General features: G+C 49.0%; 1 protein-coding gene across 1 annotated transcript in view; it reads left to right on the top strand.

The window, feature by feature from the left end:
* Positions 1-10,144: 10,144 nt before the first annotated feature.
* PIK3R1 (phosphoinositide-3-kinase regulatory subunit 1) overlaps positions 10,145-14,140 on the top strand; it is a 53,037-nt gene continuing 49,041 nt past the window's right edge. Inside the window, exon 1 of the mRNA XM_044276127.1 lies at positions 10,145-10,719. Within this exon, the coding sequence (XP_044132062.1) occupies positions 10,389-10,719 (331 nt within the window). The 5' untranslated portion in view covers positions 10,145-10,388. The remainder of the gene's footprint in view (positions 10,720-14,140) is intronic.

The following is a 14,140-nucleotide window of genomic DNA, read 5'->3' as shown; positions in this document are numbered from 1 at the left end:
CCTTTGGTGCTATTATAGTCCTCATCACGGACAAGGATAGGACTGATCTATTAGGGGCCAGCTGTTCCGTTCCAAAAAATAAAAAATGCACACAGACATCATCCGTATTTTTTGCGGATCACAAAATACATACGGTCGTGTGCATGAGCCCTAAGACTGCGCAAAGTAGGACTAGACAAAAATTTGGCACAAAAGTTGTCTAAAAACACCTTTGGCTGGAATGTAAATGAAACAAAATTGCGGCGCATATACATTATATATTTGTTGCAGCGTGTGCCACACATTCTGGTGCAAATCAAGACACTTTCCAGGTGCAGCGACATTGTAGATCTCCCCCAGGGTCTTGTCAAGGGTCCATCTGAAACTCGCTGTATAACCTGACACCATTGTTCAGCACAGTATCGGGAACTGTATGGTGCTCAATGGAAACAATAGTAAGCCAGCATCCCTGCAGCAGAAGCATTTACACTGCAACTCTTCTGAAGCTCCTAGGTAATCCCTTAGGCTGAACACAGGAGGTCTCCTGTAATATCAAACTGTATCAACAGTACATACAAATTTACTATTTTCAGATTTGCAGTTAAATTTGGAGGTTGGTAAAAAGTCTAAGGATTGTCTGAGTTTTTTATTGTAGCAAAACATCGGGTAGCCTGTTAGACCAGGATCACACGTGACGGAAAATGGAGTAGGAAAAATCTGCTGTGCTTTTCCGCAAAAAAACCTGCAACAAATCCGCAGATATAAAATGTGTTTTTTTTTCTGTGTAAAAGCCGAAATCAAAATCCGCTGTATAAATTGACATGCAAATATTGCAGCTTTTTTGCAGCATTTTTTTAACGCAGCATGTGGATGAGAATTCTGAAGTTCTCATCTACCTGATTCTAACTGGTAGCAACAGAGGCAGAACTTGCTAAGAGCTGATTTGCAGCCCCTTCCCTGTATTAGAGGCGTGTTGCCTGATCTATAAGGGCTCTTTCACACGAGCAGATGCCGTGCGGGTAATTTGCTGCGTGAATGAGAGCCAAGCCGCTCCGGACAGCAGAGACACGGAGCACTAACATGATTGATAATGCTCCGTGCCTCTCTGTGATTTTATAGTAAAAAGATCACAGTCAGATAAAGTTGTCACCGTGATTTTTGTAGTAAAAAGGTCAGAGAGGCACGGAGCATTATCAGTCATGTTAGTGCTCCGTGTCTCTTTCACGCAGCGGATTACCCGCACGGAATCCGCTCGTATGAAAGGCCCCTTTCACATGAGCGGGAATTCCATGCGGGTGCAATGCGTGATGCGAACGCATTGCACCCGCACAGAATCTGTGGGGCCGTGTACATGAGCGTTGGTTTTCAAGCATCACTTATGCGTTGCTTGAAAAAAGCAGCATGTTCTATATTCTGTGATTTTCATGCAACGCCGGCTCTATAGAAGTGAATGGAGCTGCGTGAAAAATCGCACCGCATCCGCAAGCAAGTGCGGACCCGATGCGTTTTTCACAGATGGTTGCTAGGAGATGTTGTTTGTATACATTCAGTTTTTCATCATGTGCGTGCAAAACGCATCGCACCCGCGCGATAAACACTGAACGCTATCGCAGGCAAAACTGAATGACTTTGCCTGCGAAATCACGCATTATTCAATTAATGCATGCGCAACCCATCCAGACCTAATCCGGACACGCTAGTCTGCAAGGGGCCTAAGGCTCCTCACGCTGATTAGGTGCTCTCCATAAGGAGAAATAGTATCCCCCCAAACACAAAGATGTGTCACAAGCAGGGTGGATAAAAATCAATGCTAAAAAAAAAAAAAAGGCATTTAGATTTTTTTTTTAAATTTAAATCAGATTTTTTTTATATAAAATGCTTTTTGAGGAAAACCGGAATTAGACTTACCGGTAATTCAGTTTCCATGAAATCACCATGACGGCCACAAGGAGATTGACCCATGACCTCTGTGGGGGCAGGAAACAGAGAAGAGGTTAAATTGCCCCCTCCCACCACCGCACCTCAGTGTTCCAAAGATATCAAGTGCCAGAAGTGTCCTAGTATTTCCCAGTATTACACCATACCAGAAAAATACCGGTGAAAAACAAAATTTCAACAAAAGAAGGGGAGGGAATGTATGGGCCGTCATGGTGATTTCATGGAAACTGAATTACCGGTAAGTCTAATTCCGGTTTTCCCATATCATCACCATGACGGCCACAAGGAGAGTTATAAAATTATTTTTTATGGGTGGGGGCAACCGCTTGGAGAACCTTCTGACCAAAGGAGAGGCCAGAGGTTCCAGACAAGTCCAAACGGTAATGTTTCACAAATGTGTGAATACTAGACCAGGAGGCGGCCCTGCATATATCATCCAGGGAGGCCCCTGCTCTTTCAGCAAAGGTAGTGGATACAGCTCTGGTAGAGTGAGCTCTAATATTGGAAGGAGGATCCAGATTCTGATTCTTATAACATAAGGTAATAGTGTCCTTAATCCATCTTGCAATGGAGGATTTTGAGGCCCTGGATCCCTTATTCCTTCCAGCAAATTGGACAAGCAGACTGTCAGACTTCCTGAAGTCCCTAGTGGCTTCCAAGTATCTAATGACTGTACGCCTAACGTCAAGGAAATGAAATTTCTCTTCCTCCTGATCCTTGGGATTGTTGAAGAAGGATGGAAGTAGGATCTCCTGGCCTCTGTTGCGGTCTGAGGCCACCTTTGGCAGGAAACCTGGGTCTAGTTTAAGCACAATCTTATCCTCAGTGATGGTAAGGTATGGTTCCCTAATGGAGAGAGCCTGAATCTCTCCCAGTCTCTTGGCAGAGGAAATTGCTATAAGAAAGGCAGTTTTGAATGAAAGCAACTTAATTGAACAATCCTCCAATGGCTCAAATGGGGAACACATAAGATTGTTGAGAACTAAATTTAAGTCCCAGGTTGGGCTGCGGGACCTAAGCGTGGGTCTCAGTCTATGTGCAGCTCTAATGATTCGTTTGATCCATCTATGGTCTGCCAGGTCGGAATCAAAGAAGGCGCTCAATGCCGAAATTTGAACCTTTAAGGTGGATGGAGAGAGGCCCATGTCCAGGCCCCTTTGTAGAAATTCAAGAATTTTCTGGATACTGGGCCCCACAGAATTTGGATTCTCATCGCCCGACCATGAGCAGAATCTCTTCCAGATCTTCAGGTATATCGCGGAAGTGACTTTTTTCCTAGAACATCTCAGGGTGGCTATAACCTGGTCTGACAGGCCCTGAGACCTTAAGAGGGAGACCTCAGGATCCAAGCCGTGAGCTTCAGGAACTCCGGATGAGGATGTAGCAAAGGACCCTGGTATAGGATGTCCCCCCTGAGTGGGAGTCTCACTGGTTCGTCTATTGCTAGCTTTAATAGAGGGGCGAACCAACTTCTCTTGGGCCAGAACGGAGCGATCAATATTACAGTGGTTATCCCCTCCTGAATCTTCTGAATGACCCTCGGGATGAGCGGCAATGGAGGGAATGCGTACCCTAGATCCCAGCACCATTTTAGGGAGAAGGCGTCTACTCTCCAGGGATGGTCCCCGGCATTTAGGGAGCAAAATGTTTGCACTTTCGTATTTCTCCTTGATGCGAACAGGTCTATTGTAGGAAGCCCCCATCTTTGGGTTAGCATATTGAAGACCTCTGGGTTCAGTGCCCACTCTGTATGATCTACCACCTGTCTGCTCAAAAAGTCCGCTTCTAGATTCAGGGATCCCTTCAGGTGCATTGCTGAGATGGACTTTAGTTCCTTTTCTGCAAAGGAGAAGATTTCCTCTGAGATACTCTGGAGTCTCCTTGATCGAGTACCCCCTTGGTGTTTTAGGTAGGAGACCACAGTCACGTTGTCCGATAGGACTTTCACGTGCTGATTTCTTATCAATTGCTTGGCGGCGAGAAGGGCTTCTCTTACTGCATACAGCTCCCTGAAATTTGAAGACTGAGCAGATATCAGACGCTTCCACGTTCCTTGGAAATAGGCTCTGTCGATTTTTGCTCCCCAACCGGATTGGCTGGCGTCCGTGAAGATGGTAATTGACGGTGATCTGATCCATGGGACTCCCTGGGACAGATTCCTCTCCTTCGTCCACCATGAGAGGGACCTCTTTACTAATCCTGGGATTGGGAGTCCAGAGAACCCTTCTTCTTGTTCCAGTGGGACAATAGCCAGGTCTGAATCACACGGCAGTGAGCCTGTGCCCACTCGACAGAAGGTATACAGGAGGTTAGGAGGCCGATTAGGCTCATTGCTTCCCTCACTGAGCATTTTTTCCCGCGTTGGAAGTGCCTCACCTTGTTTATCAGGGACTGGATTTTGCTCTGTGGAAGAAAGGTTGACTGAGTTACGGAGTCTAGAGTAACTCCCAGAAATCTCACCTTCTGGGATGGAACCAACATTGACTTGGGTTCGTTCACTATCCAACCTAGTTGAGATAGGCGGGACAGAAATACTTCCAGGTCCGACAGCAGGAGATCTTTTGAGTCCGCTATGACTAGGAAATCGTCCAGATATGGCACTATATTTAATCCCTCCTGTCTGAGAGGGGCTATCATCTCTACCACAAGTTTGGTGAAGAGCCTTGGAGCGGCTGAAATCCCGAAGGGCAGTGCTATAAACTGGAAATGACGAATCCGATTGGAAGGGTCTAGGATAGCAAATCTTAGAAACCTCTGGTGATCTGGGTGAATGGGGACGTGCAGATAGGCGTCTTTCAGGTCGATCGAGCACATAAATGCCCCTAGCTTTATCAACGGTACTAAGGATTTGAGAGACTCCATCTTGAACTTCCTGTAAAGAATAAACTTGTTCAGTTGTTTTAAGTTTATGATGGTCCGGAAGTCTCCTTCCTTTTTCCTTACTAAGAATAGGGTTGAATAGTACCCTTGACCCCTCTGAGATGCGGGGACCGGGATTACAGCACCCTTCTTCACCAAGTCCTGGACTCCTTGAAAGATATTTAGGTTGGAGAGTCTGGTAGGCAACTTCGTGATGACGAATCTTGCAGGGGGGAGAGAGGTGAACTCGATCCTGTAACCTTGCTGAATGATGTCCAGGGCCCAGGGATTTCTTGATGTTAATGACCATGGACCCAGGAAATCCTTCAGTCTCCCCCCTACAACGGCGTCATTGTTTGTCCTCGGATTTGGATTGGGGCTTGAGAAGGAAGCCCTTTCCTCTACCCCCTTTGGGATAAGACCAGCGGCCTGACTTGCCTTTCCCTCTAACAGACTTGTTCTGTCCGCCGTAGGACCGAAAGGACTGGTTCTTCCTAAAGGACCTTTCCTCTGGGAATCCCTTTTTCTTGTCGGCCGCCTTCTCAAGTATCTCGTCTAGGACCGGCCCGAAAACATATTCTCCTGAAAAGGGGATAGATATCAACTTTAGTTTAGAGATTCTATCGCCCGACCAGGACTTCATCCACAAAGTCCGACGAGCCGCATTGGAAAGCCCTGCCTCCCTAGCACAGAATCTGATAGATTCAGCAGATGCATCTGCCAGGAACCCTGTAGCTGATTTAAGTAGCAGTATTGACTGCAGGATTTCTTCCCTGGAGGTCTTCCTGCTTAGGTGGTTCTCAAGTTCCCCTAACCATAGGTACATAGACCTGGCTACCGACGTTGCCGCAATGTTGGTCTTGATGTTAAACATGGAGGCCTCCCAAGCTTTCCTTAAAAGGGCATCTGCCTTCCGCTCCATGGCGTCCTTCAATTGGGCAGCATCCTCAAACGGCAGGGCAGTTTTTTTGTTAACCTTTGCCACCTGCACGTCAACTTTAGGGGTCCCGTCAAACAGCTTAGACTGAGAGGGGTCGAATAATAATCGATTTTTAAACTCTTTGGAAATCCCCAATCGTTTTTCTGGTTCTGACCATTCCTCCAGAATCATTTATCTAATGTGTTCGTTTATGGGGAAGACCCTGGATTTTTTCACCTTGAGTCCCCCAAACATTTCGTCCTGAATGGAAACGGACCTAGGGGTCTCTTCAATCCCCATTGTCGCTCTGACTGCCTTTAGCAAGTCATTCATCTCCTCCGAGGAAAAATAAAACTTCCTATTATTTTCATATATTTCCCCCTCAGAGAGAGATGGATCATCCTCCCACTGCGTGGAAGTAGAAGCTTTATCGCCTGCATCCTCGGATCCGGAGGAAATAATCCTGGAACGCGGACGCTTGCGAGAAGGCTCGTCCTGGGGATCAGACGGAGCAACTCTAGCGGCCCGAATTTCTTCCTGAACCACCGATCTGATATTTTCCATAAGGGACGATTGTTCCTGCTGGATCACATCAGAAATACATGCTTTACAAAGCTTCTTTCCATATTCGTCAGGCAGTTTCCTTGCACAAGAGATGCAGCGAGGAGGTTTTTTAAACTTTTTTTGCGCCTCTTTAGCCTGAAACAGATATGGAAATAGCGGTATCAGAAATAAGGCTTTAGCAAAAAAGAATATCGTGCCATAAGACAAGCGGACCCCCAGAGGGATACTTACAGGAGGCAGAGGGGGAGCATCCAGCTCCATAACAGTTTGTACCTCAGGACCTGACATTTCTGTAAAGTAAAATGCAGCTGCAGTACTCACAGACCTCAGATCAGCGTCCTATGGCAGCTCCCGCCTTTTATTCAAACTGCTCTGCTCCTGCGCTTTACTTCCGGGTTGCGGCCGAACCCGGAAGTGACGTCACCGACGTCGGCGTGCGCACACGCCGGCCGCTACCAGCCCGACCCACAGGGGAGGAGGAGGAGGAAGATTGCGGCCCGGGAGCAGGCTCCAGACCAGCCGGAGCGAGTCCTCCCGATACCCCCCAGCCCAGCATGAGCACGCGGCCGCCGGCGGACTGGGGGAGCTCCGACGAGCCTCAGGTAACCAGGAGGCCCCTGGAGACAACGAAAAAATAATAAAACAAAATCCTATCTTCATCTCCCTGCCGCCGCAGGGAGACTCTTCTCTGACCCTGGCCACAGTGGGGACAGGAACACTGAGGTGCGGTGGTGGGAGGGGGCAATTTAACCTCTTCTCTGTTTCCTGCCCCCACAGAGGTCATGGGTCAATCTCCTTGTGGCCGTCATGGTGATGATATGGGAAAATATATTACCATCCAAAGGTTATTCCATCATGAAATAAAGATGAATTTTTTTAATTATGTAGAATAAGGCTGTACGTGGACTCCCATATTGTTGAATGGATTAGGCAGTGGCTGAGGGACAGACAACAGAGGGTTGTAGTCAATGGAGTATATACAGACCAAGGTCTTGTTACCAGTGGGGCACCTCAGGGATCTGTTCTGGGACCCATATTGTTTAATATCTTTATCAGTGAAATTTCTGAAGGCCTTGATGGTAAGGTGTGTCTTTTTGCTGATGACACAAAGATTTGTAACAGGGTTTATGTTCCTGGAGGGATACACCAAATGGAAAAGGATTTAGGAAAACTAGAGGAATGGTCAAAAATCTGGCAACTAAAATGTAATGTTGATAAGTGCAAGATAATGCACCTGGGGCGTAAAAACCCAAGAGCAGAATATAAAATCAGTGATACAGTCCTAACCTCAGTATCCGAGGAAAGGGATTTAGGGATCATTATTTCAGAAGACTTAAAGGTAGGCAGACAATGTCACAGAGCAGCAGGAAATGCTAGCAGAATATAGGGAGAGGCATTACTAGTAGAAAGAGGGAGGTGCTCATGCTGCTCTACAGAGCACTAGTGAGACCTCATTTGGAGTATTGTGCTCAGTACTGGAGACCATATCTTCAGAAGGATATTGATACTTTGGAGAGAGTTCAGAGAAGAGCTACTAAACTGGTACATGGATTGCAGGATAAAACTTACCAGGAAAGATTAAAGGACCTTAACATGTATAGCTTGGAAGAAAGACGAGCCAGAGGGGATATGATAGAAACTTTTAAATACATAAAGGGAATCAACAAGGTAAAAGAGGAGAGAATATTTAAAAGAAGAAAACCTGCTACAAGAGGACATAGTTTTAAATTTGAGGGGCAAAGGTTTAAAAGTAATATCAGGAAGTATTACTTTACTGAGAGAGTAGTGGATGCATGGAATAGCCTTCCTGCAGAAGTGGTAGCTGCAAATACAGTGAAGGAGTTTAAGCATGCATGGGATAGGCATAAGGCCATCCTTCATATAAGATAGGGCCAGGGACTATTCATAGTATTCAGTATATTGGACAGACTAGATGGGCCAAATGGTTCTTATCTGCCGACACATTCTATGTTTCCATGTGTGTAATTTTTTTGGTAAATAAATTCCATTAATCCATTCACAATGTCATGCTATTCCAGAGGTTTTTGTAAGATTATTGGGCATTTTCTCTGCCTACAAGATATTATCACAGATGCTTGGTTTACTTTTGCAGTTCTCAAAACTGAATTTGACTCAGCAGAGATCACATGCCTCTTCTTCACAGCAAAAATGTTATAACATGAACAGAGTTGAGGAAAATACCCTAATCCTAACTTCTACAAACCTATGAATGCAGAATCAACCTAATCAAACTAATATGAAAAGTTATTCTAAAAATCTTCATCTACTTGCATATTATAAGTTATACCAGCAAGAATTAGTCTTTATGTAGAAAACTATGATTTAAATCAAGCCTTACTGACTAGCGATTTAAATCAAATCCACCCTGGTCACAAGCAAAGGTGCTGGCGAGATATTTTCTGTCATCGGATCCTCCTGCTATGCCAGCGCTCCACCAGCAGCGGTTCATGTTTTTCTAGAACAAAATGACAATAATAAGATTTTTCAACATGCCAAACTTGGGTTATTATCAAGCACAATACTTCATTCACCCTGGTGTGAAAATAGAGCAAATATTGCCATCAGGCTGCAGTTAACCTTACCAGTCCCAAAAATGGTTTTCATTTAAAACAATTTAAAAAAATAAATAAAAAATAATAATGGATCATTTATAACAAGTAACTCAATGTTTTAGTGCCAGGCCCCCACATTGAATAGTCTCCTGGTCCTCGCACCGCCGCTTCTCCCTGTGCACAGATGAAAACATCCGGTGCCGGGTGGAGGCAGCCAATGGCAGACGGGGACAAGCCTTCCTAGCATCGCTGGTGACGCTAGGGAGCCTCGTCTCCGTCTGCCACTGACTTCTCCCCCTCCCCGACACCGGATGATTTTATCCGCGCACGGGGAGAAGCAGCAGCGACGGTGCGGGGACCAGAGGCAGTGCAAGTATATTCCATGTGAGGGGCCCGGCCCATGGGGGGCTGTTTATGATATTGGATAACCCCTTTAAGCCTCACACACACGTCGTGTCCATGCTCAAAGTCTGTAAGGCCTCTGTGAAGATGTCAGTGATGGAACTGTGTTGGGTCCGTGTCCGTTTTTTGGCTGTCCATGTGCAATCCGTATTTCACGGACGTTGCACAGCTGCAAAATAGTTTTTAAAGCATCTCTTCCTATTGATCCATGAAAAACAGAAAACAGATGGCATCCGTGGTCTTCACTGACCCATATACTATAATGGGCGTGTTGCATCTGTGAACACGTTCAAAACAGAGCATGCATTGTGCAAAAAAAAAACCACAAAAAAACGGACCGTGCTAAAACACTGATGTCTGAATACACATAATGAATGGGGACGTGTGCTGTCCGCAGAGAACACAACGTGGAACGCAGACGTGTGTATGAGGACTGTAGAATGTATATTGCATCAGCAAACAGCTGCATTTAATACACGAGCAGGACACTCCCCTCACTACTCCACCCATCATCTCTGTCAGCCACATCACCTCTGGCCGACCCGCAGCACTCATAATCCTCCTGTTATTTGCAATATTAGTGTTAATACCCAGAGCACGGTGCGCCTAAACAGCAAAATGCAGGATGGGGGGTTACAATTCAGGACACGACCACAGCCCGGGACTTAGGACATGCAGCAGGCGGCAGAAATCTTCCCTTGTAAATTCACACGCACATGGCAACAAGCCTGCTGCCCATTTAAAAAATGGCTCCAGCAGCCCCTCCCCCGTGACGTCGACTCCACATCCACCAATCAGGGTGCAGCTTGAGAACTCCTGAATGACAGATGTGTAAAGGATGGGACGCGGCGTGTGAGGCTCGGCGCTTGCGCAGTCGGCGCGGTTACGGCATCTGGACGCCCCGCCCACGTCCCCATCTGCTGCTTGCGTCTCCCTTGCCCAGTGCTGTGAGCGGCTCCTGTGTGTGAGGCGTCGAGGAAGGAAGGAAGACGGAGAAGAGGGACTAGGGAGGAAGAGACTGAGAAATGAGAGCAAGCTCCGGCGCTTCCGACTCCAGGCAGTCCCCGGGCACCTTGGCTGTGTGAGCGCCGAGCCGGCTCCTCATTGCACGGAAGCAGTCTCAGTTCGTGGCTTGCAGAACTCGCGGCGGCAGCATGAGCGCGGAGGGATACCAGTACCGGGCCCTGTTCCCGTACAAAAAGGAGAGGGAAGAGGACATGGAGCTGCGGGTGGGGGACATCCTCACCGTTAACAGGGGCTCCCTGCTGGCCCTGGGCTGTGGGGAGGGCAACGAGGCCAGACCGGAGCACATCGGCTGGCTGAACGGATTCAACGAGAACACGGGAGAGAGGGGCGACTTTCCGGGCACTTACGTGGAGTATATCGGGCGGAAGAAGATCAGCCCTCCGACACCTAAACCCCGACCACCGAGACCCCTGCCTGTGGCCCCCGGGACGTCCCGAGAGGCGGGGGCCGAAGCGCAGGGTGAGTGCAGACCCCCCAACCCCATCCCAAACTTCTTCCCTGCATTCCCCAAGTGTCCTGTGTGCAGAAACCTAACGCATGTCCAGTGCCTGGACCATTGTGGCTTGTTCACACTCTGCAGTTTTCATTGCTTCCAAAATTGCACTGAAAGGAACCGAAAAAGCATGAGGTACCCCCGACTGTCAGCCTTTTTTCTGTTGCAGATTTGTAGGATTTAACTAACTAAAAACTTTTCTTGGTCAGTCTTGTAAAACTTCTGTTGGGGCCGATGAGCAGGTCTGAGGTGGTCCAGGGATGGGACAGATGAGCAGGACTGAGGTGGTCCAGGGATGGTAGATGTCCTCTTGCTTCAGTAAGTCCAGCCTGTGCATTGTACCAGATAATGTGAGCTATCTCCATGCATGCTGGCATTTGTGAAAATGTCTGATTGTGGTCCATGATCGGGCAGATGAGTTGGACAGCGGTGGTCCACGCATGGGGCAGATGAGATGGACAGCGGTGGTCCACGCATGGGGCAGATGAGATGGACAGCGGTGGTCCACGCATGGGGCAGATGAGATGGACAGCGGTGGTCCACGCATGGGGCAGATGAGATGGACAGCGGTGGTCCACGCATGGGGCAGATGAGTTGGACAGCGGCGGTCCACGCATGGGGCAGATGAGTTGGACAGCGGCGGTCCACGCATGGGGCAGATGAGTTGGACAGCGGCGGTCCAGGCATGGGGCAGATGAGTTGGACAGCGGCGGTCCAGGCATGGGGCAGATGAGTTGGACAGCGGCGGTCCACGCATGGGGCAGATGAGTTGGACAGCGGCGGTCCACGCATGGGGCAGATGAGTTGGACAGCGGCGGTCCACGCATGGGGCAGATGAGTTGGACAGCGGCGGTCCACGCATGGGGCAGATGAGTTGGACAGCGGCGGTCCACGCATGGGGCAGATGAGTTGGACAGCGGCGGTCCACGCATGGGGCAGATGAGTTGGACAGCGGCGGTCCACGCATGGGGCAGATGAGTTGGACAGCGGCGGTCCACGCATGGGGCAGATGAGTTGGACAGCGGCGGTCCACGCATGGGGCAGATGAGTTGGACAGCGGCGGTCCACGCATGGGGCAGATGAGTTGGACAGCGGCGGTCCACGCATGGGGCAGATGAGTTGGACAGCGGCGGTCCACGCATGGGGCAGATGAGTTGGACAGCGGCGGTCCACGCATGGGGCAGATGAGTTGGACAGCGGCGGTCCACGCATGGGGCAGATGAGTTGGACAGCGGCGGTCCACGCATGGGGCAGATGAGTTGGACAGCGGCGGTCCACGCATGGGGCAGATGAGTTGGACAGCGGCGGTCCACGCATGGGGCAGATGAGTTGGACAGCGGCGGTCCACGCATGGGGCAGATGAGTTGGACAGCGGCGGTCCACGCATGGGGCAGATGAGTTGGACAGCGGCGGTCCACGCATGGGGCAGATGAGTTGGACAGCGGCGGTCCACGCATGGGGCAGATGAGTTGGACAGCGGCGGTCCACGCATGGGGCAGATGAGTTGGACAGCGGCGGTCCACGCATGGGGCAGATGAGTTGGGCAGCGGCGGTCCACGCATGGGGCAGATGAGTTGGGCAGCGGCGGTCCACGCATGGGGCAGATGAGTTGGGCAGCGGCGGTCCACGCATGGGGCAGATGAGTTGGGCAGCGGCGGTCCACGCATGGGGCAGATGAGTTGGGCAGCGGCGGTCCACGGATGGGGCAGATGAGTTGGGCAGCGGCGGTCCACGGATGGGGCTGATGAGTTGGGCAGCGGCGGTCCACGGATGGGGCTGATGAGTTGGGCAGGGGTGGTCTAACGATGGGGCTGATGAGTTGGGCAGGGGTGGTCTAACGATGGGGCTGATGAGTTGGGCAGGGGTGCTTCACGGGTGGGAATAATAGATGGCTTCGCTAAACCTACCCTGTGCTGTGTCATACCAGATAATGCGCCCTGTCTGCCGGGATTTGTAGTTTCCCGTATGTTGCCTTCTTTAGTTTCTGTGCCCCCCTTTATAAGAAACATTGTGATTCTGTGCACTGATTAAGGGCTGCAGAGTCCCCCCTGATGCATGCTGGGTAATCAGTGCCCGGGTTATATAATATGTATTCATATGTATCACCCATGTTGCAAGTGTTTACAAACATGGTGAAATGTGTCCATGTCCACTGCACAGCGTGCCCATCTCTGGTTACATGGCGCTGCTAATAGACTTTGCCACATGACCCGTATGCATTGACTATTAACCCCCCCCCCCCCCAATGTGGCTCTTCTTTCCTATCACTTTACCCCAGTCCTTAGCCTTTCCCGGGATCCAGGTTCCTGCCTTCATTGTTGTAGACATTCTTCAGCCCAAGCAGACTGTGTAGCTTTAGCATTTGCTGCGCCCGGTTCCTGTCGTTGGCCATTGATTTTTCTTCCTCCTTCCTGTGCCGCACTTCGATCTGCAGGCTTTGTGCCGAGGACAATGGGCGAGAACTCTGCCTGCACCAGAGCTTATTGGATGAAAGTGCCTTGGACCTGCAGCCTGCGGGTCTGAAGGGATCACTTGTGGGGACCCCTGTGAACACTGGACTGGGTCGGTGTGATGGCCTCATGTGCATGGCCCCATCGAAATGAAGGGGCCACTGTGCGACCTGCAGGGTGGACAATATGATTGTGGCACAGAAGTGACCAGGTGGCCGGTACAGTTTACTCGATGTAGCTAGGGGAAATCTGGTCTGTGCATGGTAAGGGGCCAGAAGAGGGGCAGGGGCTTATGTGCTGCTCATGGGGCCCAGTGTTTATGTGGTAATCGGCAACACATTAACATCCCTGATGTTTGTATAAGATTATAAATTCCTTTCTAGCCTCCATTTCTTGCAAGTTTCAAAGAATATTAGCTCGCTCTGTGGTGTGTGACATTGTAGTCCGCCTTCTACTTTACTGTCTCCTTCCATATTTGCCACTGGTTGTGCCTGTGCTACATCCCTTGTCCGCTCAGTGTGGCACAGTATAACAGTTTCTAGCAGAGTTTGTGCTGTGTTCGCCGTGCCAGGGTTTTAGTCTTTACTTTTAGCTTTTATTGTTTATATATTTGCATTATTATTCAGCAGTTCTGTACATTTCTTATTTCTAAAATGCGACCAGAAAATGAAAGCAGATAAGTTGCTTTTTTGAGATGCAAGCGCCATCTACTGGGCCGGAATGACATGGACAAGTCTGCAAAGCCGCACAAGATCATGTCATGTTCAAGTCTGTCCAGTTTTTAGTTTTTTATATATTTTTTTTTTTTGTACCTGTGATATTCTTCCCCGTGTAATGTTTGCAGTGTGATGTATTTTGGTGACATTTCTCCAAGAGAGAAAACACACTTTTTTAAATAATTTTTTGTGTGTGCACTATACCAAAATATTGGGTCCTC

Source organism: Bufo gargarizans, chromosome 1 (genome assembly GCF_014858855.1).
Source record: "Bufo gargarizans isolate SCDJY-AF-19 chromosome 1, ASM1485885v1, whole genome shotgun sequence".
NCBI classification, from domain to species: Eukaryota; Metazoa; Chordata; class Amphibia; order Anura; family Bufonidae; genus Bufo; species Bufo gargarizans.
This window is presented reverse-complemented; position numbering and strand designations above follow the sequence as displayed.